General features: G+C 46.2%; 1 protein-coding gene, 1 long non-coding RNA gene and 1 pseudogene across 3 annotated transcripts in view; all 3 read left to right on the plus strand.

The window, feature by feature from the left end:
• Nucleotides 1-26,978, plus strand: part of LOC135968736 (uncharacterized) — a 257,419-nt gene that overhangs the window by 201,423 nt on the left and 29,018 nt on the right. The gene's annotated exons all lie outside the window — the stretch shown is intronic.
• Nucleotides 1-26,978, plus strand: part of CDH1 (cadherin 1) — a 103,756-nt gene that overhangs the window by 46,710 nt on the left and 30,068 nt on the right. For both annotated transcript variants that reach the window (XM_005592359.5, XM_074027486.1), the window contains one exon: nucleotides 22,584-22,807. In XM_005592359.5, the coding sequence (XP_005592416.3) occupies nucleotides 22,584-22,807 (224 nt within the window). The remainder of the gene's footprint in view (nucleotides 1-22,583; nucleotides 22,808-26,978) is intronic.
• On the plus strand, nucleotides 7,854-8,369 carry LOC135968704 (large ribosomal subunit protein eL34-like; annotated as a pseudogene).

The raw sequence follows: 26,978 nt of genomic DNA on the forward strand, positions 1-26,978 counted from the left end.
TCCTTGACGCCCTCACTAGCCCAAACCTTGGCTCAAGTCCTAGGTGCTCACTGCTAAAGCCTCAAGGAGGGGTCAGAAAAGCAGAACAGCAGCCCAAGACACTCCTTTCATGGCCACAGAGATGTTTCCAGATGGCCTGAGAAGGGAGTGGTTGGGGTGGGCAGCTGTTGTTCCCCATAGTATCAAACCTTTGATCAAGAGGGGTGGAGAAGGATTGACTTTCTCAAGTTCAGGACTTCCTTCTGGCTCCACAGGCACCCCCTACAGGCAAAGGACCACCACACCCAAAGGCAGGAGTGGCCAATCCTGAGGGCGTGGACGGGGGCCGCAGGGAGGCAGTTCACGCCCTTAGGATTTGACTCTACAGGGAAGGCCCTGGGGATGTTGCCCTGTCCAGGAAGCTGCACATCCACCTTGGGGGCACTAACTGTCCTTAGGGTGACCTCAGAGGCAGTTGCAGAAGTTTCCAGTTCTGCAGAAGCCATCTGTGGCAGAACGGGAGCAGCAGCTTACCACATACAAACTCTTCAAATGTTCCCATCAACTGTGACAGGTGGGGGCCACCCTGTAGTTGAAGAGGAAACTAAGACTCAAGCGTTACTGAACTTTCCTGGAGTTAACACAGCTAGTCAGAGGCACAGTTCGCTTTAAAGTCCTCATCTATCTAGACTCCAGGCCTAAGCACTGACCATTAGTGCTCTATGAAGCAGCACCTGGTGAAGCCACTTGTGCTTTGAGAGGGGCGTTCAGAAGGCTGCAGCCTAGTTCTGTGTAGGGTCAGATTATCTTGTTTTTCTTCTCTCCGCTGGCCCACATCTTACCCTCTGGTGCCATTGTGACCGATCCTTCGCAAAGGAGTCAGCACTAGAAATGTTGACAATGAGTCCGTTTCCTGCCGCTCACCCCACACAGGGCTCCTTCCCATCCCTGCCCCTCCGCCTCTGGACCAGCTCCATGGGTCAGTGTTCCTCTTAGAGCATGACTCTTGGAAAGAAAAACAGCACTTACCATTGAGATCATTAGATTGCAACCCTGAGAATGTACTTATCAAACCACAAATAGAATCAGAGAAGGACTATATGGTCTCCCATATCCTGAGTGTCTCATTTCTGATAATGCAACTGAAATCTGGTTTTGGAAGCCACATCACATGTTACCCTTTGAGATTATGGTCAACTGAACGCCCATCCCTCCTTTGGTTCAACCCTCTCATTAAAGAAAAGAAAAAGGGCCAGGAGTGGTGGCTCACTCTTGTAATCCTAGCACTTTGGGAGGCCGAGGCAGGCAGATATCCTGAGCTCAGGAGTTTGAGACCAGCCTGGGTAACATGGCGAAACCCCGTCTCTACTAAAAATACAAAAATTAGCCGGGCGTGGTGGCTCATGCCTGTAATCCCAGCTACTTGGGAGGCTGAGGCACGAGAATCGCTTGAACCCAGGAGGTGGAGGTTGCAGTGAGCTGAGATTGCGCCACTGCACTCCAGCCTGGGTGACAGAGTGTCTCAAAAAAAGAAAAGCGTTTGTATATGTGAACATGGAAAGACAAACACAAGCCAATTTAAATGGTACCTAAGAGCCTAAAAGCTCCGCCTGTCAGCAGTTCATCTGAGACAAGCACTGTTGCTGATTTCTTATTTCCTTCTGAAGATATTCTTTTTTTTTTGTTTTTTGTTTTTTGTTTTGAGATGGAGTCTCGCTCTGTCGCCCAGGCTGGAGTGCAGTGGCGCGATCTCAGCTCACTGCAAGCTCCACCTCCCGGGTTTACGCCATTCTCCTGCCTCAGCCTCCCGAGTAGCTGGGACTACAGGCGCCCACCACCTCTCCCGGCTAGTTTTTTGTATTTTTTAGTAGAGATGGGGTTTCACCGTGTTAGCCAGGATGGTCTCGATCTTCTGACCTCGTGATCCGCTCGTCTCGGCCTCCTAAAGTGCCAGGATTACAGGCTTGAGCCACTGCGCCCGGCCTCCTTCTGAAGATATTCTAAGCCTATTCCCTATCCCATTTAGCTTTGTGCTCTTTAAAGACAGATTCTTCCCATGTTATTACATATACACTTAACTTGATTCTTTTTTAAACAGCTCCCTCATTCATTTTATTTATTTATTTTGAGACAGAGTCTCGCTCTGTCATCCAGGCTGGAGTGCAGTGGCATGATCTGGACTCACTGCAACCCCTACCTCTCGGGTTCAAGCAATTCTCATGCCTCAGCCTCCCTTGTAGCTGGGACTACAGGCACCCACCACCATGCCTGGCTAACTTTTGTATTTTTAGTAGAGATGGGGTTTCACCATGTTGGCCAGGCTGGTCTTGAACTCCTGACCTCAAGCGATCTGCCCAACCGGGCCTCCCAAATTGCTGGGATTTAGACGTGAGCCACCGTGCCTGGTCCCTCACGGTTTTTAATTTTTGCATCATTTTCCATTGAGTGGATGCCCATCATTGATTTACCCAGCCCTCTGTCAATGATGTGTCTATCTTTTGCCACCGTAAACAAGCTGGTAGTGGCCCTCTGTATATCTGCCCTCATGCAATGTGTGAGTCCCTCTGTGAGATGAAGTCCTAAAATTGGGCTTTGCTGAAAGAAAGGATTTATGCATGTAAAATCTATAAACATGATCAGAATGTTCTCTTAAAAAGCCATACTGGTTCCTGCTTGCCATGATGTCCAAAGTCTTTGAGCCCCACATCTTTGCTGGTACAGTTCTACCTCTGTGCATTACAGATGATAAAACGAACCCGGAAAAAATGCAAGGGGCTTGCCTGAAACTCTCCAGAGAGAAGCTGGTCATCTGACTCTGGTCAACTGGCATCCAGCATTTTTTTTGCTAGACCAGCTGACCATCATCCGCCGGCAGTACCCCCTTCCCTCTCCCATCATGTGTGGGTCATCCTCCTTTCCACCACTCACACGGACCCCTCCCTCTGGTCTCCTGCATCCTGCATTGCTAAGATTCTCAGAGGGGTGCCAGTCCTCTGGGAGTGGTTGCAAAGAGCCTTCTGACTGGTCGACAACTTACTTCCTAAGTCCTCTGAGTGTTTGTAAAAATACAGTGTTTCCTCCTGTGGAGTAAATTGTAAGCAGTTCACACGTGATCCCCTACTTTTTTTTTTCTTGATCCTTTGCATGTGTGTGGTTTTTTTTAAACTTTTTTATTATTTCAATAGGTTTTTGGGGAGCAGGTGGTGTTGGTTACGTGAATAAGTTCTTTAGTGGTGATTTCTGAGATTTTGGTGCACCCATCATCGGAGCAGTGTACACTGTACCTGTGTACACTGTGTAGTCTTTTATCCCTCACCCCCTTCCCACCCTTTCCCCTAAAATCCGCAGAGTCCATTGTATCATTTTTATGCCTTTGCATCCTCATAGCTTAGCTCCCACTTATGAGTGAGAACATACAATGTTTGGTTTTCCATTCCTGAGTTACTTCACTTAGAATACTAACCTCCAATTCCATTCTTTTTTTTTTTTTTTAACAGCTTCAGTTCCTAGGTCCAGTGTTTCCTGTCTCTAATCCCAGTGACTCAGGAGGGTGAGGCGGGAGGGGGCCGCTCCTACCCTCCTGTTCGGTCATTTTAGCAGATGACTTTCACCCTCATGCCTGTTGCACTGTGATTACAAGAAGGAATTATTTTTAACTTTATGAATAGGTCATATGTTCACATGGGCACCATTGAAAAAAATCAAATAATCTAAAAAGTATACAATGAAAAGTTCTGCTCCCACCCTGTCCCCCTTTGGTCTAATAACGTGCTTCCCCCATACCTAAAATCTCACTTGTTAGTGTCTTTTAAAGTTCTGTATATAACTATAAACAAATATGAACATATATTCTTTGAGACAGAGTCGTGTTCTTTTTTTTTTTTTTGAGATGGAGTCTCGCTCTGTCGCCCAGGCTGGAGTACAGTGGCGCGATCTTGTCTCAGTGCAACCTCTGCCTCCCAGGATCAAGCGATTCTCCTGCCTCAGCCTCCCAAGAAGCTGAGACTACAGGCACACACTACCATGCCCAGCTAAGTTTTGTATTTTTAGTAGAAACGGGGTTTTACCATGTTGGCCAGGCTGGTCTCCAACTCCTGACCTCAAGTGATCCACCCACCCCAGCTTCCCAAAGTACTAGGATTATAGGTGTGAGCTACCATGCCTGATCAAGACAGAGTCTTGTTCTGTGGCCCAGGCTGGAATGCAGTTGTGCAGTCATGGCTCACTGCAGACTCAAACTCCTGGGTTCAAGTGATCCTCCTGCCCCGGCCTCCCAAAATGCTGGCATTACAGGCATAAACTTATTTCTTATTCCCTTCTTTTTAGTTACACAAAAGATAGTGCTGCTTTGCACTTGGTTTTATCAGCAAACAATCAGCAAATAATAATAATAAAAAGGTCACATGCATCTGCAAGTGCATGTGACCTGGAGACTTGAAGATCATTGCCCTAGAGAGCATAAAGAGCTTTTTTTTTTTTTTTTTTTAATAGGTTCATAGTATTTCATTGCAAGGAAATTCCATAATTTAATCCTCTATTGATGGCTCTTTGGGTTGTTGCCCATGTTTTGCTAGCACAAACAATGCCTTAGTGAATAACCTTTTACATACGTCATTTTTGTGTGCGAGCTTTCCAATTTCACATTGGAAAATGGGAACAGGCCAGGTAAATGGCCCATGGAGCCTTTCTGCAAGAGCAGCAACCAGGAAAATAAAAGGCTGGAGAACCACTGCTGGAACAGGTGCCCCATCTCCTTGTGGTAGCAACAGTACCACAGCATCTTGTGAGTGACCTGTGACTGTCCTCCAGCATATGCCACAGTCGGATTCTGGTACCTGTGGGTCACTCTTCTTCATGCTCTTTTCTTTTCTTATTATTTTTGCCTACTTGGAATTCTTTTTTTTTTTAATTTAAGACAGTCTTGCTCTGTTGCCCAGGCTGGAGCGCAGTGGTGCGATACCAGCTCACTGCAACCTCCGCATCCTGGGTTCAAGAGATTCTCCTGCCTCAGCCTCCCGAGTAGCTGAGATTACAGGCGCCCACCACCATGCCCGGCATTTTTGCTTTTTTAGTAGAGACGGAGTTTCACCATGATGACCAGGCTGGTCTTGAACCCCTGACCTCTGGTAATCCACGTGCCTTGGCCTCCCAAAGTGCTGGGATTACAGGGGTGAGCCACTGTGCCTGACCCTACTTGGAATTCTTGAAGTGAGCACCCCAGTCTGAGATCTTTCTGCTGTCTTTTTTTCTTTTTCTTTTTCTTTTTCTTTTTTTTTTTTGGTATTCAGAAGGCAGCAGCATGGGTTGTAGGCTCCATTTCTCAGGAGACTGAGCAAAGGCACACATATAGTCTGAGCAGTTACCTTTCCAGGCAGTCAGAGTAGATTCAGCAAATGCTCTTGGAAGCAGCTGCCTTTCCCATCAATGCTTATTTGTTCTTGATATTGAAAAATGATGCTAGCATCCATTAAAAGAGAAGAGGCACCCTCTTGTGAGCTCTATTGGACAAGTGAGCACTTGTTGTACAGTCATCTGCAAGTGCATGTGACCTGGAGACTGTGGGAAATGCCTCACTTCGCAGCGTTGGCTTCCAGCTCTTCTCTTGCGCTGTTTGAGTTTTGTTCCAAAGGTCAGAGGCAGAGGGTCCAAGCTTTTCCAGCACAGCCCACATCTGAAAGTAGTGCAAGCCTCATATTCATTCTTTGTAGAAGGTTTCCAGATCTTGTTCTTGAGTTATTGAATGATTCAAAGGTTCTGAATTCCACAACGGCTTCCTGTGTTTTCGCAGCCAGATTCAGCACATTTTGGGGTCGGCCAGTGCTTAGAAAATGTGGCCCTACATTGATGCGTGTTTATATCTGGGTTGTGTTTTTTATAGAGAAAAGTCTGTGGTTACTTTTACCCATCCCATATTGCTGTTAACTACCTCTGGAATTTCTCTCCCTCCACAAGCCTAGTACTGAAGAACAGAAGTTTTGGTGCTGGCTGGTTCTGGGGCGCATGTTCCTTCAGAGGCTGACCTGCTTTGTGACCTTGACAAGGCCCTGACCTTGAGCAAATGACTTAAACCTTTCGCCTCCGTTGCTCATCAGCATTAAGGGGGTTAAAAACCCTACCTGCCTCACAGCAACATAGGAGTCAATGTAAAGTGCACAGTTCCCACACGTAATGACTGTCATCGTGAATATTTACTCTCAAAAAGATTTTTTGCTTTTAGTTTCTGGTTGTTGATTTTTTTTTTAATAGAGATGGGATCCTACTAGGTTGCCCAGGCTGGTCTCAAACTCCTGGCCTCAAGTGATCCTCCCACCTCAGCCTCCCAAAGTGCTGGGATTATAGGCGTGAACCACTATGCCCAGCTTATAACTATTGTTTATTTATTTATTTTTTTGGAGACAGAGTCTTGCTTTGTCGTCCAGGCTGGAGTGCAATGGTGCAATCTCAGCTCACTGCAATCTCTGCCTCCTGGGTTCAAGCAATTCTCCTGCCTCAGCATCCTGAATAACTGGGATTATAGGCATGTGCCACCATGCCCGGCTAATTTTTTGTATTTTTAGTAGAGACGAGGTTTCACCATGTTGGCCAGGCCTGTCTTAAACTCCTTGCCTCAAGTGATTTGCCCGCCTTGGCCTCCCAAAGTGCTGGGATTATAGGTGTGAGCCACTACACTCAGCCTACTGTTAATTAAGAATTGTTTATGGCTTCTCTTCTCTGCACTTTTTCATAACCTTGGCATTTTTGGGTGCCTGGATTGTTTCATTTTTGAACCATAGGACTTTGACTCATGGGGTATTCCCCAAGAGACCCTAATAGCTATATATTTCTTACTGGTTCATTGAGATTTAATTTACATATCACACAATTTACCCACTGTAAGTGTACAGTTAGATAATTTTTATAAATATACACAGCTGTTCAGCTGTCACCACAATCCAGTTTTAGAATACTTCCCAAGTTCCCGTGGGCCTATTGGTAGTTAAGCCTAGCTCAGCTCCAGACAACCAATGATCTGCTTTTTGTCTATAGTTTTCTAGATTTTTCATATGAACTGTATATGTTGGTGAACAGCTTCTTTCACTCAGTGTAATGCTTTTAAGGTTCATCTATGCTACTGCGTTTTGCGGTGTTTGATCCTTTTTATTGCTGAGTAACTATACCATATTTTACCCATCCTAATCACTTTATAGGTTGACTATATATAACTATAAGTTGTTTTTTTAAATGGGTAAATGTGAAATAAGAAGAAAGTTGGGGCTGGGCGCGGTGGCTCACGCCTGTAATCTCAACATTTTGGGAGTCTGAGATGGGTGGATCACAAGGTCAGGAGTTCAAGACCAGCCTGGCCAACATGGAGAAACCCTGTCTCTACTAAAAAAACAAAAAAATTAGCCGAGTATGGTGGTGTGCACCTGTAATCCCAGCTACTTGGGAGGCGGAGGCAGGAGAATCACTTGAACCCAGGAGGCAGAGGTTGCAGTGAGCTGAGATCATGCCACTCCACTCCAGCCTGGGTGGCAGAGCAAGACTCTGTCTCAAAAAATGAATGAATGTATAAAAGAAAAGAAAAGAAAATTGGACAGGAGGATCCGTTCTCACTTTGTCACCCAAACTGGAGTGCAGTGGCACAAAAATGACTCACTGCAGCCTCTATGTCCCCAGCTCAAGTGATCCTCCCACCTAAGCCCCCCCAGGTAATGGGGACTACAGGTGCATGCCACCATGCCCAGCTAATTTTTTTGTATTATTTGTAGAGATGGGCTTTCCCCATGTTGCCCAGGCTGGTCTTGACTGGACCTGGACTCAAGTGATCCGCCCACTTCAGCCTCCCCAAAGTGCTGGGATTACAGGCATGAGCCACCGCATCTGGCCAGGTGTTTAAAAATAGAATAATGCGATTTTTCTTCGTCTTCCGGGGACGTTGTCTGCAGGCACTCAGAATGGTCCAGCGTTTGACATACTGACGTAGGCTTTCCTACAATACAGCCTCTAACAAAACTAGGCTGTCCCGAACCCCTGGTAATAGAATTGTTTACCTTTATACCAAGAAGGTTGGGAAAGCACCAAAATCTGCATGTGGTGTGTGCCCAGGCAGACTCCGAGGGGTTCGTGCTGTAAGACCTAAAGTTCTTATGAGATTGTCCAAAACAAAGAAACATGTCAGCAGGGCCTATGGTGGTTCCATGTGTGCTAAATGTGTTCGTGACAGGATCAAGCGTGCTTTCCTTATCAAGGAGCAGAAAATCGTTGTGAAAGTGTTGAAGGCACAAACACAGAGTCAGAAAGCTAAATAAAAAAGATGAAACTTTTTTGAGTAATAAAAATGAAAAGACTTGCTGTAAAAAAAAAAAAAAAAAAAAAAATAGAATAATGCCCAGAACCTAATTTTGGAGAAACAGGATGTAAAGGGATGCAGGAGAAGGGAGGAAATGAATTAGGAAAGGGGTGTAGACCAGGATCTGAAGGACACATAGCAGGTGTTAGCAGTGATCTCTCTGCACAGATGGGCTTGTGAATACTTTGTGTGATTGGCTCATCCTTTTTTTTTTTTTTTTGGTAACAGCTTTACTGAAACATAATCCACATAGCATACATTACACCATTTAAAGTGTAGAATTTAACAGTTTCCCTTATAGTCACAGACATAAGCAAGCATCACCACAATCAATTTTGTAACATTTTCATCACCTCCAGAAGAAATCCCTCACTCCTTAGTTGCTACTGCCCCAGCCCTGGACATCTGGATTCAGTTAGTCTGAGGCGGGGCCCTGGCTGAGTATTTTTAAAAAGTGCCCCAGGAGGCTGGGCCTGTAATCCCAGCACTTGGGGAGGCTGGAGGTTGGGAGTTCGAGACCAGCCTGACCAACATGGAGAAACCCTGTCTCTAGTAAAAATACAAAATTAGCTGGGTGTGGTGGGGCACGCCTGTAATCCCAGCTACTCAGGAGGCTGAGGCAGGAGAATCATTTGAACCCGGGAGGCAGAGGTTGCCGTGAGCTGAGATTATGCCGCTGTACTCCAGCCTGGACAACAAGAGCAAAACTCCGTCTCAAAAAAACCAAAAACAAACAACAACAACAACAACAAAAACCAGGAAAGTCTCTGTGCAGCACGTTAGACCCTGGACGGAAATGATGTTAGGAGGCATTTTGGTGCACGCTTTATTTCACCAGTGGGAATCTAAGCCTTACTACTGTCTATGAGGGCCCAAGACTTGTTCTCCCACATCTCAGTCCTGTCAGCTGCCCTTTCCTGCACGGGACAGCACGGGGGGATTTAGCAGCTTTGGAATTCAGTACGTGGGGCCTCCCTTGCCTGGGGGAATCCAACAGAAAGAAAAAGGAGGAAGAAACTGACGATTTTCTTTCTACTCATTAAGCAAACAGTTCCTAGAGTTGCGCACCCTGACCACAGGAATGTTCCTGGGTTGTAGTCCATGAAAATGATCAGTTATGGCCTCTGTTTTGGCAGACAGGCTGTGTGTTACGCATGCAGCCACAACTGGGACAAGAAAGCCCCTCCAATTTGCTGTGGAACCCAGAGGGCCTCCCCATTCTCCTTACTCTTTTTGAGGAAATCAAACACATTTCCCTCCCTAAGACAGGTGGGGAAGCAGTCGCCCTCCAGCCTCCGCCTCTGCAGGAGGCCTAATGTCGCTGCCAGCTCCTTGCTAGAATGGAGATGAGTTGTTTCTCTCCCCTCTTCTTTAAAACGAATTGAGATGAGATTCCTTGCCAGTTGGTGTTGACTCTGGAAGATTGAAACCAAGCAGTTGGTTTTGGCTTGAGCAGAGAAGCAACCCCAGCTTCTCCAGTCGAGGCACCAGATCCCAATCCAGGCAGGAATATTGAGATGAAACTGGGTGGGGTTGTTAATCAGTGGGCACACTGGCTGTTTCTGTACTCTCTGGGAGAGGCCTGGAAAGAGAAATGATTTAAAACTAAGTTCTCTTCTGGCCTTGTTGTCAAGAAGGGCATGGGGCATGGGGAGGCAATCTGGCCCTCAGGAACAAGAGCTAAGCTTTCTCATAGGCCTGTGCTAAAATCATGTTAATTCCACTTGAATGTTGGCCCTGGGTGGGCAGGAGTGGTTATCTGTTGTGCTTGTGGCTGGATCTTCAGTACTACAACAGGCTGCCCCCCATGCAGCAGGCATGCACACAGTAGGTGTGCAGGCTTTGAGTAGACCTTGGAACTGTTCCCCCCCACACTGCTGCCTGCTGTCTCCCTTATGTTAGCACACAACTTGACACTGGGGCAGTCTCTTTCACTTCCCTTTATTCCTTCATATGCCCTAATATTCCCTAATGTCCTTTATTTAGTAAGTTGTCCTGCCTCTCGCATAAAGCCCTTGGAAATTCCTTACCTGCTTATATTTATCTATTACACTTTTCATTCCTGATACTTTTTTTCTTTTTCTTTTTTTTTTTTTTTTTGGAGCTAGCATCTCAATCTGTCGCCCAGGCTGGAGTCCAGTGGCACAGTCACAGATCACTGCAGCCTCGACCTCCTGGGCTCAGGTGTTCCTCCTGCCTCAGCCTCCTAAGTAGCTGGGACTACAGACACGTACCACCACACCAAGTTAATTTTTAATTTGTTGTAGAGATGGGGTCTTGCTGTGTTGCTCAGGCTAGTCTCAAATTCCTGGGCTCAAGTGATCCCCTCACCTTGGCCTCCCAAAGTGCTGAGATTACAGGCATGAGCTACCATGATTACTTATTGATTTATTTGTTAATGATCTCTTTGACATTGAAATGAAAGCCCCATGAGGTCAGGGACTTTGCTTTGTCCATTGCTGTATTTCTCAGGCCTTAGGATGATGCTTGACAAAGAGAGGAAGGGCGGCTCGCTAAAGATGTACTGAAGGAAGAATCCTTGAAGCAATCCCTTAAAGGAGGTGGGGACGTCTGCCTTTTATATTTTGTTTGTTTATTTTTTTGAGTTGGAGTCTCTCTCTGTTGCCCATGCTGGAGTGCAGTGGTGTGATCTCAGCTCACTGCAACCTCCACCTCCCAGATTCAAGCGATTCTCCTGCCTCCGTCTCCCAAGTAGCTGGGACTACAGGTGCACGCCACCATGCCTGGCTAATTTTTTGTATTTTTAATAGAGACAAGGTTTCGCCATTTCGCCAGGCTGGTCTCAAACTCCTGACCTCAAGTGATCCGCCTGCATCGGCCTCCCAAAGTGCTGGGATTACAGGCGTGAGCCATCGCACCTGGTTGTCTGCCTTTTATAGAATGGGGGACCTGATGCTTGAAGGAGGTTAAAATAATTTGCCTATGGTGGCACCTATGAAGCAACACTGGGATTTGAACCCACCTTAGTCTGATGCCATTCACACAAATGTAAAAATATAAACACTGACTTTTTTTTCTTTTTTTTTTTTTTGAGATTGAATCTCACTGTGTCACCCAGGCTGGAGTGCAATGGCATGATCCTGGCTTGCTGCAATCTCTGTCTCCCAGATTCAATAATTTTCCTGCCTCAGCCTCCTGAGTAGCTAGGGTTACAGGCGCCCACCACCATGCCCAGCTAATTTTTGAATTTTTATAGAGATTGGGTTTCACCATGTTGATCAGGCTGGTCTCAAACTCCTGACTTCAGGTGATCCACCTGCCTCGGCCTCCCAAAGTGCAGTGATTACAGGCATGAGCCACCATACCCAGCCTAAACACTGACTTCTTTTATTTTTTTTGAGATGGAGTCTTGCTCTGTCGCCCAGGCTGGAGGGCAGTGGCGCAATCTCAACTCACTTCAACTTCCACCTCCTGGGTTCAAGCAATTCTCCCGCCTCAGCCTCCCGAGTAGCTGGGATTACAGGCATGCACCACCACACACAGCTAATTTTTGTATTTTTAGTAGAGATGGAGTTTCACCATATTGGCCAGGCTGGTCTTGAACTCCTGACCTCAAGTGATCCACCCACCTCAGCCTCCCAAAGTGGTGGGATTACAGGCGTGAGTCAGCACGCCTGGCGACACTGACTTTTAATCAATTCCAGAAGCGCCATTCATGACCCTTCCCTGCCGGGCTGGTTCCGATCAACACCCATGGTGTTTCCCGACAGAGAAGGAAACAGCATTTGTCCAAGCAGAACCATGGTTGGGAAATCAAAAAGACACCAGTTGCCAGTGTGACCAAGTCGCTTGAGTCATCTTAAACAAAGGGAAAAAGTCAAGGGCGATGGCTTACACCTTTAGCCTTGTTTCTCCCCCTTCACAAAGTAAAGGGTAAAGGGTCCTGGGCTAATTTTTCCTTATCTTCAATGTAACTGTTTCCTCTCTCCACCCCTGTCTGCTTTGATGGGGACAGAAGCCAAGGGGACTTTGCTCCCTGCTTCCCATCCAGGCAGCGCTCATTGTTGACATCTGTTTTCAGGGTGTAGCTCAGTGAAGACAGAGACGATATATAATTTGTTCTGGGCACATATGTTTGGGGGACGTTAGAAGGGACTTGATAAGCTTCATGCAAATTAACTTCCAATCCCTGGGAACCCGTAGGGGTTGCCTGTCAACAGGGGTGCAGGAGTCTCAGCTGCCGCCCTGAGAGCACATTGCATGGATGTTGTGGGCACGTTAAGAGGCATGGTTGTGCAACGTGATACTCCAACCTGCTTATCTTCCCTGGAAAAACGTTGCTGTTGACGTTGGCAGTTTAGAGGAACTTTGACTTATTTCAGCTTATGCAAAGTGGTAACATACAGCGAGACCTTTTTGAAACTGAAGTATAGCACTTCCTCCTCTGTGTGGCTGGTGGAATATCCTTAGGTTTCTCTGAGGCCTGGAACTGGATTTCCAAGGCTCAGTTTTCATCCAAGAAGAGAGGGAGTGTGTATAATGATGCTTTTGCTGTTATTCTCATTCAAGTTACTCTCCAACTGCCCTATTCTTTTGTGAGAAGTAACTTCTTAGTATCCATTCAGCCAGCAGACTTGTGAATGGCTCATCAGTACTAACAGACAGGCTGCCTGGTGAGTCCTGGCGGCTAAGTAGTATCAGACCACAGCTTCCATCACTTCATAGCTATGGAACTTGGTTAAGTTCATCTCTGTTTCCCCATTTATAAGAAAGGGATGCAGCCAGGCGCGGTGGCTCACGCCTGTAATCCCAGTACTCTGGGAGACTGAGGTGGGTGGATCACAATGTCAGAAGATCGAGACCATCCTGGCTAACACGGTGAAACCCCGTCTCTACTAAAAATAAAAAATAATGTAGCCGGGCGTGGTGGCGGGTACCTGTAGTCCCAGCTACTCTGGAGGTTGAGGCAGAATGGCGTGAACTTGGGAGGCGGAGCTTGCAGTGAGCCGAGATCACCCCACTGCTCCAGCCTGGGCAACAGAGCGAGACTCTGTCTCAAAAAAAAAAAAAAAAAAAAGGGATGCTGGCCAGGCACAGTGGCTCACGCCTATAATCCCACCACTTGGGGAAGCCAAGATGGATGGATCGCTCAAGGCCAGGAGTTTAGGACCAGCCTGACCAAGATGGTGAAACCTCGTCTCTAGTGAAAAAATACAAAATTAGCTGGGCGGGATGGCGCACGCCTGTAATCCCAGCTACTTGGGAGGCTGAGGAAGGAGAATCCCTTGAACCCAGGAGGCAGGAGGCTGAGGCAGGAGAATCCCTTGAACCCGAGAGGCAGAAGTTGCAGTGAACTGAGATTGCACCACTGCACTCCAGTGTGGGCAACAGAGCAAGACTCTGTCTCAAAAAATAAAAAAAGATGGGGGAATGCTAAAATCCCTACCACACAGGACTGCTTTATCTAATAATAAGGATATATACTGTTGTTGTTGTCCATAGTTTTGTTTTTGTTTTTGTTTTTTGATACAAGGTCTCACTCTGTTGCCCAGGCTGAGTGCAGTGCTGCCATCACAGCTCACTGCAGCCTCGACCTCCTGGGCTCAAGCAATCCTCTTGTCTCAGCCTCCCGAGTAACTGGGACTACAGGCACACACCACTGCTCCCAGCTAATTTTTGACTTTTTGAGTTTTTTATAGAGACACGGTCTTGCTCTCTTGCCCAGGGTGGTCTCAAACTCCTGGACACAAGCAATCCTCTTGCCTCTGCCTCCCAAAGTGTTGGGTTACAGGCATGAGCCACCACACCCGGCCTTGTGCATAGTTCTTAGTAGCAAATGGACACACACCATTAGAGACTTATCAAGTGAGAGTCTTCTTGGTGGAACTTGAATGTCCTTTTCAACATGCCCCTAGTGTGGACAAACTGGAGGCCTGATTGTTCGTTCCTTTGCAGTTTTATTTTTAAAAATTCGTTATTTTAATTTTTATTACTATAATTTTAGAGATGGGGTCTTGCTTTGTCACCTAGGATGGAGTGTGGTGCTACAGTCGTGGCACACTGCAGCCTCCAACTTCTGGGCTCAAGCAACCTTTCTGCCTCAGCCTCCCTAAGATCCGGGACTACGCGTGCACCAACATGCCGGGCTAACTTTTTAGATTTTCTGTTTTTGGTAGAAAATGAGGCTTCGCTATGTTGCTCATGCTAGTCTTGCATTTGTAAACATAGAATTACATTTTCTGCTGAGCATGAGTGCTCAATAAACCTGTAATGTTTACTGATTTCATGAACACTCATTAAAAGAACACATACCAGAATCCCCAGTGTCATCTAAGAAAATAGCCTGGAAGGAAATCTTATAGGCAGCAGTATCTGTGGCGATGGAGTTAGAAACATTGTCTCTAACCAGCAAAAAGAAAAATGCCTGACTAGCTGAATGAGGCTGTCTTCCCAGGATTCCTTTCTTCCATCAAGTTAGATTTCATTTTTTTTTTTTTTTAATTTTAAGAGATGGGGTCTCACTATGTTGCCCAGGCTAGTCTCAAACTCCTGGGCTCAAGTGATCCCCCGCCTTGGCCTTGCAAAATACTGAGATTACAGGTGTGAGCCACCACGCCTGGCTAGTTCTCTGATTTTTTTTTTTTTTTTTTTTTTTTGAGATAGAGTCTTGCTCTGTCGCCTATACTGGAGTGCAGTGGTGCAATCTCGGCTCACTGCAACCTCTGCCTCCTGTGTTCGAGCAATTCTGTCCCAGCCTCCTGAGTAGCTGGGATTACAGGCGCCTGCCACAACTCCTGGCTAATTTTTCATATTTTTAGTAGAGACAGGCTTTCACCAGGTTGACCAGGCTGGAACTCCTGACCTCGGGTGATCCACCTGCCTTGGCCTCCCAAAGTGCTGGGATTATAGGCATGAGCCACCACACCCAGCCAGTTCTCTGATCTTGTCCTCCAGTTTTTGTGCATAACTGAGGCGGAGCTCTCAAGTTCAAATGGTCTTTGAATAAAGCTAAATGCAGGCCGGGGGCGATAGCTCACGCCTGTAATCCCAGCATTTTGGGAGGCCGAGGTGGGTGGATCACGAGGTCAGGAGTTCAAGGTCATCCTGACCAACATAGTGAAACCCCGTCTCTACTAAAAATACAAAAAATTAGCCGGGCGTGGTGGCGGGTGCCTGTAATTCCAGCTACTCAGGAGGCTGAGGCAGGAGAATGGCTTGAACCTGGGAGGCGGAGGTTGCAGTGAGTTGAGATCCTGCCATTGCACTCCAACCTGGGCGATGGTGCGAGATTCTGTCTTTAAAAAAAAAAATTGCTAAATGCAGTATTCTTTGGTGTTTGCTGTGGGAAAGAGGGAGGCAGTCCATAATGTGCCCTTTGTGTGCAGCGTGGGCAAAACACTGCTTCCAACTAGTTGTGTCTAAGACACTGGGTTATTCCACTGGTTACCAAATAACTCCACTATGGTTTGCTGCCTTTCATAGCAGGCCCCTGCCCTTCAAGCCCAACATCTTCTGAAAATAATATAGAGGCTTTTGAGACTATCTTGTTTCTACCTACTCACATTCCAGTTATGGGACCCAGGCGGGCGTGGGAGAAGAAACGGGATCGCCAAAGTGGGACTGTTCCGTGTGGCATGATGGCAATTCCAAGCAAGGAATGTTGCTGAGTGCTCAGAGCCTGCCCCGGGACCAAAAGCTTTTCATGAACTTGGGTTTCTTTTGTATTTGAACATCAGTCATCTCTCTTGGGGTCCTCTCTTGAAAGCTACTTTTGCCCAGTAGGCTAGAAAGTGGGGCACTATAGGTTTAATAACAGCATGCAGGGGTCACAGGGTGTTAAAAACACTTTTTAAAAGACATTCTTACTAGTCGTTAAAAAAAAAGAAAAAAAAAGGAATTCATTCTAATTGTAACAGGCAATGTAGTACAAGGATATATAAGGAAAATATGTTGTTGTTGTTTTTAAACTGTCTCCTGGCCAGGCACAATACTTGTATCTGTAATCCCAGCACTTTGGGAGGCCGAGATCGGTGGATTGCTTGAGGCCAGGAGTTCAAGACCAGCCTGGGCAACATGGCAAAACCCCATCTAGTCTTGTAAACATAAAATTACATTTTCTGCTGAAATACAAAAAATACAAAAATTAGCTGGGTGTGGCAGTGCATGCTTAAAATAGAGCATGGCACACTGATATTCTACGAATGCTTAAAATACTAATAAAATAGGCCAAGCATGGTGGCTCCTGCCTATAATCCCAGAATTTTGGGAGGCTGAGGCAGGCAGATCACCTGAGACCAGAAGTTCAAGACCAGGCTGGGCATCATAGCGAGACCCTGTCCCTGCAAACAATAATTAAAAATTAGCTGCAGTGGTGTACACCTGTAGTCTCAGCTACTCTGAAGGTTAGGTGGGAGGATGGTTTGAACCCAGGAAGCTGAGACTGCGGTGAGCCAGTGTTTGTGCCACTGCACTTTAGCCTGGGTGACACAGTAAAACCCTTTCTCAAAAAATTAAAATGAGGCTGGGTGCAGTGATTCACTTCTGTAATCCCAGCACTTTGGGAGGCCAAAGCGGGAAGATTGCTTGAGCCCAGCAGTTTGAGACCAGCCTGGGCAACATAGTCAGACCCCATCTCTACAAAAATAAAATTAGCCAGGCATGGTGGCATGTACCTGTAGCCCCAGCTACTCAGGAGGCTGAAGCAGGAGGATTGCTTGAGCCCAGAAAGCCAAGGCTGCAGTGAGCAGTGTTTGCACCACTGCATTCCATCCTGGGTGACAGAGACCTGTCTCAAAAAGCACACAAATAAAATATGAATAAAATAGTTGACAAAAGCTAGTTGAAGCTCAGTTGAGGCTGCAGTTTTTGATGATGGCGATGATATTATTGTGGTGAAAAGACTTTCCCAGCCGGGCGCAGTGGCTCACACCTATAATCCCAGCACTTTGGGAGGCTGAGGCGGGTGGATCACTTGAGGTCAGGAGTTTGAGACTAGGCTGTCCAACATGGTGAAACCTTGTCTCTACTAAAACTACAAAAGTTAGCTGGGTTGCCAGGCACGGTGGCTCACGCCTGTAATCCCAGCACTTTGGGAGGCCAAGGCAGGCAGATCACGAGGTCAGGAGATCAAGACCATCCTGGTGAACACAGTGAAACCCCGTCTCTACTAAAAATACAAAAAGCCGGGTGTGGTGGCGGGCACCTGTAGTCCCAGCTGCTCGGGAGGCTGAGGCAGGAGAATGGCGTGAGCCCAGGAGGCGGAGGTTGCAGTGAGCTGATATCACGCCACTGCACTCCAGCCTAGGCGACAGAACGAGACTCCGTCTCAAAAAAAAAAAAAAAAAAAAAAGCTGGGCATGGTGGTGGGCACCTGTAATCCCAGCTACTCAGGAGGCTGAAGCAGGAGAATTGCTTGAACCTGGGAGGCAGAGGTTGCAGTGAGCTGAGATTGCATCATTGCACTCCAGCCTGGGTGACAGAGTGAGACTCCGTCTCAAAAAAAAAAAAAAAAAAAAAAGACTTTCCCACATAGAGATGGCCAGTAGTGGGGTCTTAGCTTTTTTTTATTGGGATTTGGTTTTTACACCAAGTGACCAGATAAGTTTATGAAAGGTGGGCATGCCGGGTTAAAGAATACTTAGACCCTTGTTAGCTTTATTTTTGTTAGCTTTTTTTATGGGCATGTCGAAATATACCCAGTCCCCATGTACTGATCCTCTAGTTTCAACATTTTGCCATTCTTCTTTCCTCCCACTTGTGGGGCTCAGAGACAGCCCAGCCCTTGCCAGGGCGACAATGAGCTTCCCAGAGCTGGAGAACATTTCAGTCTTTCCTATAATTTCCTATAATCAGCCCAGGGGATCAGCTTGTGTGGGGAGATAATGAGTCTTATGAACACCTGGAATTCAGGTTGGGGCTCCCCATCATACTGTCACTTCTCAAAGGGTAGGGCTTAACCACCATTCAGATGAGGTGCCCCAAAGCAGGTTAAGTGCCTTGGATCAAGTTATTTGCAAAACCATTTTCATTTTTTCAGGCCGCCACCCTTGGCAAGTCCAATCATGCTTGTCTCAGCTTTCACTGCCTGGATTTGGGAAGGCTGGAGAAAGGAATTCAGTGCAGCCCCCATTCCCTGTTTACATGACAAGCCCCTAAAAATGACCCAGTTGCCCCATTACTTCTGCTGGGGATTGGGGAGGGCTCTTTGAGGAGCATCTGGTTTTGCTAGTTTGAAAAGAAATTTCTATTTTAGACTTAAAAGGATGGTATCTGCCCATCCTTTAAGGACTTGGCATTTCTTCTTGATGCTTTCATCATCTTATGGCTCAGCTGTTCAGTTAACAAATACTTGTCTACACAAATACACAACAATAATAGTCATCTCTTCTATTTGCATTGCTTTTTAACTTAGAAAATGCCATCCCATTCACTGTCTTGTCTTCACAAAATCCTAAAGAGGTAGGCTCAAACAGTGGCGATAACCTTTATGTTATAGTAGAGAAAGCCAAGGCCCATAGAGGTTTAGCCATTTGCTAAGGCCACCCAGCAAGAACATGGCAGAATCTGGGTTTATAATCCCATCGCAGACACTGGATCCAGCCCTTCCTTACCTCTGTCTTACCATCATTTATTATGGCTCCCCATGCTCACTCCATCCTTCCCTTCAAGTTGCGGAAGTGAGTTGTAGACCCGGTCTGAGGGCTGAGAAGGTAGGGGTTGGGGCATGGTGGTGATTTTTTCTTTTTTTCTTTTCTTTTTTTTTTTTTAATGAACTGGGAGGGAGGGTCAGGTGGGTGACTCTCTGAATGACACAGCTCCCTTCCTATGAATGAACTCCTCCTGGTTTGGTTGCTCAGTTTATTTGCCAGGTACCAGACTCCCAGCTATTGCATGGGGTAGCCTCTGATCTCAGTCTTGGGATCCTAGCTTGGAGGCATAATCTTCCTTTTAAAAATAACCAAGGTTGGGACCAGGTATGGTGACTCACTCATGTAATCCCAGCACTTTGGGAAGCTGAGGCGGGTGGATCACCTGAGGTCAGGAGTTTGAGACCAGCCTGGACAACATGGCAAAACCCTGTCTCTACTAAAGTTACAAAAATTAGCCAGGTGTGGTGGCACATGCCTGTAATCCCGGGAGGCTGAGGCAGGAGAATCGCTTGAACCCAGGAGGTGGAGCTTGCGGTGAGCCGAGATTGTGCCACTGCACTCCAGCCTGGGCAACAGAGCGAGACTGTCTCAAAAAAAATAAAATAAAAAATAAAAAAATAACCTAGTTTGGCCGGGCACACTGACTCACGCCTGTCATCCTAGCACTTTGGGAGGCTGAGGCAGGAAGACTGGTTGAGCCCAGGAGTTCTAGACCAGCCTGGGTAACATAACAAGACCCCATCTCTAAAAAAAAATTATTTAAAAAAAACAAAAAAAAAAAGCCTTACTAGGGTCTCTCCAGAGAGAGGAAGAGCCAATCATGAGACTAACTCATGTTAAAGACCTGTCTCAGCTCTGCCGTTTAATAGTTACGGGATGTCAGGTAAATTTCTTTACCTCTGTGAGCCTGTTTCGTCTTCAAAATGGAGAAAATCGGGTACTTCCCCTCTCACCCCCCAAACGCAGTCTTACTTTTCTCTGGCAAGGGCAGGGCTGTTGGCTTCAGAAATGTTTGCAAGGGTGGCCCCTGGTGGAAGAAATGAGAACCGCTGCCCAGGTGTCAGGGATGGCTTCAGGGCTGTCTGGCAGAAACCTGAACTTCATGTCTAGCCTTGTAAGATAGGACAGCGGGAATTTTTATAAAAGAGCACTTGGATGAAATAGAAATTCCATTGGACAATTATTTGAAAGGGAGGAAAACAGGCCAAGCTGAGAGTTTCCTAGAATGAATGATCTTATCGACTGTTCCCCTCTGCCTGGAAGCCTCTTTGAGTCAGGCTTCTGCAAGGCTGGTTCCTTCAGGTCCCAGCTCAGGTGGTTCTACCTCAGAAAGCCCTGCCCTCACCGTTGCAATAGATGTTACATCTTCAGCAAACTCCCTTCTCCTCTGCCACTCTTATATCACCCTCTTTTATTTTAATTTCTATTACTTACCACTGCCTGAAATTATAAGTTCCTGTCTTTGTCCATCTCTTCCTCAGTAGTGTAAGCTCAATGACAGCAGGAACCTTAATTATCTTCGTCATGATTTGTCCTCACAGTCCAACACAGTGTCTGGCATAGAGCTTGATGGTTACCTATTTGAATGAGTCCGTTGAGATTCTAATGTATAGTGTAGATGCTTCAACCACAGCTTCTCCAGCTTTAGGGCATTAATACTTTTTAAAGTTTTAATTACTTTATTTATTTTTTGAGATAGAGTCTCGCTCTGTTGCCCAGGCTGGAGTGCAGTGGCGCCATGTCAGCTCACTGCAACCTCCACCTTCCAGGTTCAAGAGGTTCTCCTGTCTCAGCTTCCCAAGTAGCTAGAATTACAAGTGCCCGCCACTATACCTGGCTAATTTTTTTTTTTTTTTTTTTTTTTTTGTATTTTTGGTAGAGACGGGGTTTTTGTCATGTTGGCTAGGCTGGTCTCAAACTCCTGACCTCAAGTGATCTGCCCACCTCAGCCTCCCAAAGTGCTGGGGTTACAGGCATGAGCCACTGTGCCCAGCTTTTTTTTTTTTTTTTTTTTTTTGACAGGATCTCACTCTGTTGCCTAGGCTGGAGTGCAGTGGTGCGATCATGGCTCGCTGCCACCTCAATCTTCTGGGCTCAAGTGATCCTCCCACTTCATCTTCTCAAGTAGCTGGAACCACAGCTGTGTACTACCACGGCCAGCTAATTTTGTTTTTATTTTTTTGTAGAGATAGGGTCTCCTTATGTAACTCAGGCTGGTCTCAAGTTCTTAGGCTCAAATGATCCACCTGCCTCAGCCTCCCAAAGTGCTGGAATTACAGGCATGAGCCACTGTGCCTGGCCGATATTAATACTTTTAAAAGTTTTAATACTTTAATAGCTATAGAGCTTTGAGTAGTTTTGTCTCTAAGCCATTGATCATAATGTTCTCCACCCAAGTAGTCCTTTTCTGTCTTTTGCATTTGTCTTGCTACCCTGCATGATCAGGTTAAAGACTTTTTCCTATGAAACCTTCACCATCTCTCCAAACTGACAGTGATTAGTTGATCAGTTTCTCCTCTGTGCCCTAGGCTGCAAATAGGTAATACCTCTTTGTTCCTCAGAGGATATTCATGTAATCAGCACTCAGTAACTATTGACTTTTATCAGTGACTTTTGTGGAATACTCATGGGGGCTGAATCAATGATTAATCAAAGCTACATTTGTCTTAAAATTTTTGTTTAACAAACTAATATAATGCTTATTATGTGCAAGGCGCTGTTCTATGTACCTTAAAACAATCCTAGTAGATAGTTAATATTGTTGCCATCATTCTACAGATAGGTAGACTGAGGCACAGAGAGGTCAAGTAACTTGCCCGAAGTCACAGAGCTCATAAGTGGCAGAGCTGGGACTTAAACCAGGCAGTTTGGACCAGAGTCTACTCTTAACCATTACTGCATGCTGGCTGTCTCATTATCTGCCACTGTTGTTCTAAATGTAAATGGCTTATTTAAATGTAGATTACCCAGAGCATCTCACTGTACCTTAGGCACTAACTTCTGGGTACAATAGGTCTTCAATCTCAGTTATTTTAGTGATCTGTTCTCATGCTGACTGACAAGGACCATTGGACGGAGCAGCCTCCTTTTTTCGTTGTTATTGAAAAAGAGAAATTACTTTTGTCTTTTTTGAGTTTCACTCTGTTGCCCAGGCTGGAGTGCAGTGGTGCGGATCTTGGCTCACTGCAACCTCCGCCTCCCAGGTTCAAGCGATTCTCCTGCCTCAGCCTCCCAAGTAGCTGGGATTACAGGCACCTACCACCACGCCTGGCTGATTTTTGTACTTTTAGTAGAGATGGGGTTTCACCATGTTGGACCAGGCTGGTCTCAAGCTCCTGACCTCAAGTGACCCACCCAGCTCAGCCTCCCAAAGTGCTGGGATTACAGGCATGAGCCCCCACACCCAGCCGATAAGTTACTTTCTAGACAAGATAATATTTCAATTGACAACAAGATGAGAAAGAAATCAGAGCACAAGAAAGTCATCCGGTAATTGTGAAGAACATTGTGGTGATAGCTTTGTTGTTCTGTCACTGGATTATGGTTTGTTTTGGTTGTGTTTGGTTTTGTGGGAGGCTTCCCACAAGTTTGCTCTTTGGAGAAGGAATGCTCTTGTCTTTAATCTGTCCAATTTCCTAATCTCTGTGATTTCTGCCCCGCAGTGAGTTTTGAAGATTGCACCGGTCGACAAAGGACAGCCTATTTTTCCCTCGACACCCGATTCAAAGTGGGCCCAGATGGTGTGATTACAGTCAAAAGGCCTCTACAGTTTCATAACCCACAGATCCATTTCTTGGTCTACGCCTGGGACTCCACCTACAGAAAGTTTTCCACCAAAGTCACGCTGAATACAGTGGGGTACCACAGCCGCATCCCGCCCCTTCATGTATGTTGGCATTTTTCTGAGAAGTTCGCTGTTGTTTTAGTGCGCTATCTGATCTGGGTTTCTCAGCCTTGGTACCGTTGCCATTTTGGACTGGATGATTTTGTGTTGCAGGGGTTGTTCTGTGCACCATGTAGGATGTTTAGCAAGCATCCCTGGCCTTAACTGGTTAGACACCAGTAGCACTTCCACCACTTGTGACAACCCAAAGTGTCTCCACATGTTGCCAATGGCCCCTGGGGGGACAAATCAGCCCCAGTTGAGAGCTCTTGGTCTAACTGAGTAATTCTTGCTGGGGTTTTTGGGGTGTGGGGATCGGGTAGTGTAGAAGAGTGGTAAAGGCCTGGACACCGTCTGGGACTGAATCTCAGCCATGCCATTTACTAGTTGGGTACCGTTGGAGGAATTATGTCACCTGTCTATGCTTGAGCTTCCTTATCTGTAAAATGGAGATAATAGTGAGGATGGAATTAATTAATGCATGTGAAATGCTAAAAGTACGCAAGGCATAATTAGTCATTGTTAGCTATCTTTACAACTCCCCTCCTGGGGGAAGAAGAATGAATGAGAGCTGGATTCTTCTTCTTCTTCTCTCTCTCTCTCTCTTTTTTTTTTTTTAAAGACGTAGTCTCACTCTGTGGCCCAGGCTGGAGTGCAGTGGTGCGACTCACAGCAACCTCCACCTCCCCAGTTCAAGTGATTCTCCTGCCTCAGCCTCCTGAGTAGTTGGGATGACAGGTGCCCGCCACCACACCCGGCTAATTTTTGTATTTTTAGTAGAGGCAAGGTTTCACCATGTTGGCCAGGCTGGTCTTGAATTCCTGACCTCAAATGATCTGCCTGCCTCGGCCTCCCAAAGTGCTGGGATTACAGGAGTGAGCCACCGCGCCCGGCCGAGAGCTGGATTCTCTGATCATTTTGCTTTTTGTGCTTCCAGTAAGAAGAGTCTTGGCGAAGCAAGAGAAGAACCAGTGGGCAGCTCTTGCCCCATTAGACTGTAACCTCCACAAGACCCTTTCCCATAGTATTTGCAGTGCCTGGCCTTAGGTCTGGCCCATACCAGGAACAGACAAACAGATGAATTGGCCATGAATGGAAGGATGGATGGATGTCTGCCTAGGTTCTTGGCAGGAATGTTTCTAGGGGTTGTTAATCGAAGCGAGTTTCTCAAGTGCTCCCGTGGTGCTTCCTACCGAAATGTCTCTCTGGGGGATATTCTGGTTGTGTCCTGCTTACTGCTTTGGAAGTGTGGAATGTGTTGTAAGTGCCAGGGCCAGTAAGGTTGGCATCTTCTTTTCTCCCTGAAGACTCTTGATATTCTTGGAACTTAATGGTCCTCCTGATCTGATTTTTCTCCCTGGTGTAATTAGACCAGAAAAATGAGGAGTCTAATACTATAGGACTATATTAACATAGCTCCTTGACTCAGAGTCTCCAAGGGACCCCATCATTCATGTGAAAAAATTTCAGCACAGTGAGTCCTTGCCAAGCAGCTGTGTGTGGAAGCCTCTTACGATCCAGAGACAGTTTTATTTTATTTTATTTTATTTTATTTTATTTTTATTTTTTATTTTTAGACAGAGTCTCGGTCAGTCGCCCAGGCTGGGGTGCAGTGGCCGGATCTCAGCTCACTGCAAGCTCCGCCTCCCGGGTTCACGCCGTTCTCCTGCCTCAGCCTCCCGTGTAGCTGGGACTACAGGCGCCCGCCACCGCGCCCAGCTAAGTTTTGTATTTTTAGTAGAGACGGGGTTTCACCGTGTTAGTCAGGATGGTCTCGATCTCCTGACCCCTCGTGATCCGCCCATCTCGGCCTCCCAAAGTGCTGGGATTACAGGCGTGAGCCACCGCGCCCGGCCTTATTTTATTTTTTTAGAGACAGAGTCTTGCTCTGTCACCCAGGCTGGAGGGCAGTGGTGCAATTTCGGCTCAAGGACACTTCCGCCTCCCGGGTTCAAACAATTCTTCTGCCTTAACCTCTCAAGTAGCTAGGATTATAGGCACCTGCCACCATGCCTGGCTAATTTTTGTATTTTTAGTAGAGATGGTTTCACCATGTTGGCCAGGCTGGTCTCGATCTTCCCACCTCAGCCTCCCAAAGTGCTGGGATTATAGGTTTGAGCCACTGTGCCTGGCTGCAGAGACAGTTTTGAGCTTCGGTCTTCAACTTTGCTTCCACATCTCTTGAACTTTGTGTCTGCCTCCATGTCTGCTGTATCAGGATTGGGTTCAAGTACGTGTTATATAAATCTCCCAATTGTCGTGGTTTGTGCAAAATACTCTCAAGTTAAGGAAGCCCTAGGGTAAGCTGTGCCCAGTATGGAGACTTGATAGTCATCAAGAGTCCAGGTTCCCCCTTTCCTTTTTGCTCCATCATCTTCAGCACATGACTTCATCCTCAAGGAGACGTCATGATCCCAGTGATCCCAGATGGCTGCTGGAGCTCCAGTCGTCATGTCTTTTTTTTTTTTTTTTTTTTTTTTTTAAATCGTGTTTATTCTAGGCAAGAAGAAGGAGAAAGGAGAAGCACAAAAATGCATTACTTAATTATCTGTCTGCCTTTTAACAAACCTTTGTGGAATTCTCCTCAAGCAACACTTGAGAAACACTGGCCAAAACTTAGCCTCATGACCACATCTAGCTGCACGTGCAGTCCAGGGAATGTAGTCTTATATGAATACATTTCTGGAACGTATATCCCAGAATTAGAAAATTGAGATATATATTGGAGAGATAGGTTTTTATTTTGTTTTTAATCAGGAACAAAGAATGGATATTGGGTGGTAGGTAGCAGATTCTGCCTCAGCTGGTTTGAGATTCACCTTGGTTTGTCTCTATAGTTCAAAGGATCCTTCTGGAACCAGATGGTACTGTAATTAGATGGCAGTCTTACCTCACTTTCAATATATATTTATTAATTTTCAACTTTTTAAAAAAACAACATATCCAGGTAACAAAATTTTTTTTTTATTTTTTGGAGACAGAGTCTTGCTCTGTCACTCAGGCTGGAGCACAGTCTCGGGAGCACAGCTCACTGCAGCCTTGACCTCCCAGGCTCAAGCAATCCTCCTGCCTCAATCTTCCATGTAGCTGGGACCACAGGGTGCACCACCATGCCCAGCTAATTTTTAATTTTTGTTATTATTACTTTTTTTTTTTTTTTGTAGAGATAGGGTCTCACCTTGTGCAGGCTCACTACATTTGTATAAGAATAGATCTTAGTCTCTAGTTCTTTCACCTTATTTGGGTGAGTTTTCTCAGTCTGGCATCCTTCTTTTCTTTTCTTTCTTTTCTTTTCTTCCCTTTCCCCTTCCCTTCCTTTTGTGTTTTTAGTAGAGACGGAGTTTTACCGTGTTGGTCAGGCTGGTCTTGAGCTCCTGACCTCAAGCAGTCCGCTTGCCTCGGCCTCCCAAAGTGCTGGGATTACAGGCGTGTGCCACCGCGCCCCACCTGGTATCCTATTTTTCTGAGGGATCAGTTCCATGTGCAGTATTTTCAGGCATGACTCCCTTTGATTTCATGCATGAAAATGTTAGTGTTATGTTTTGCCAGCACAGTGTTCATCATTATTCATTCTCTGAAAATATTCCACAGTCCTAATGTCAGCAAGGCGTGCATGTTCCTTTCCTTTTCAATGTGATAACTGGGTTTGCATTCATTCATGAGTGCCCATGTGCTCACCATGACTGTGCAAGGTAGCTGGGTTTTGTTGATGTTGTTGTTTTGTTTGTTTTTGTTTTTTTTTGAGATGGAGTTTCACTCTTGTCGCCCAGGCTAGAGTGCAGTGGCACATCTTGTTCACTGCAACCTCCACCTCCTGGATTCAAGCAATTCCCCTGCTTCAACCTCCCGAGTAGCTGGGATTACAGGTGTGCGCCACCACGCACAGCTAATTTTTGTATTATTAGTAGAAATGGGTTTCACCATGTTGGCCAGGCTGGTCTCGAGCTCACCTCAGGTGATCCACCCACCTTGGCCTCCCAAAGGAAAAACCTGCTGGGATTACAGGCATGAGCCACTGCGCCTAGTGAAGGTGGCTGTTTTAAGGCTTAGGATACAGTGGTTTTTCTGGGGTTGTTTTTTGTTTATTTGTTTGTTGTTGTTTTTGAGACAGAGTCTCACTCTGTTTCCCAGGTCAGAGTGCAGTGACATGATCTCGGCTCACTTCAACTTCTGC

This window comes from Macaca fascicularis, chromosome 20 (genome assembly GCF_037993035.2).
Source record: "Macaca fascicularis isolate 582-1 chromosome 20, T2T-MFA8v1.1".
Taxonomy (NCBI): Eukaryota; Metazoa; Chordata; class Mammalia; order Primates; family Cercopithecidae; genus Macaca; species Macaca fascicularis.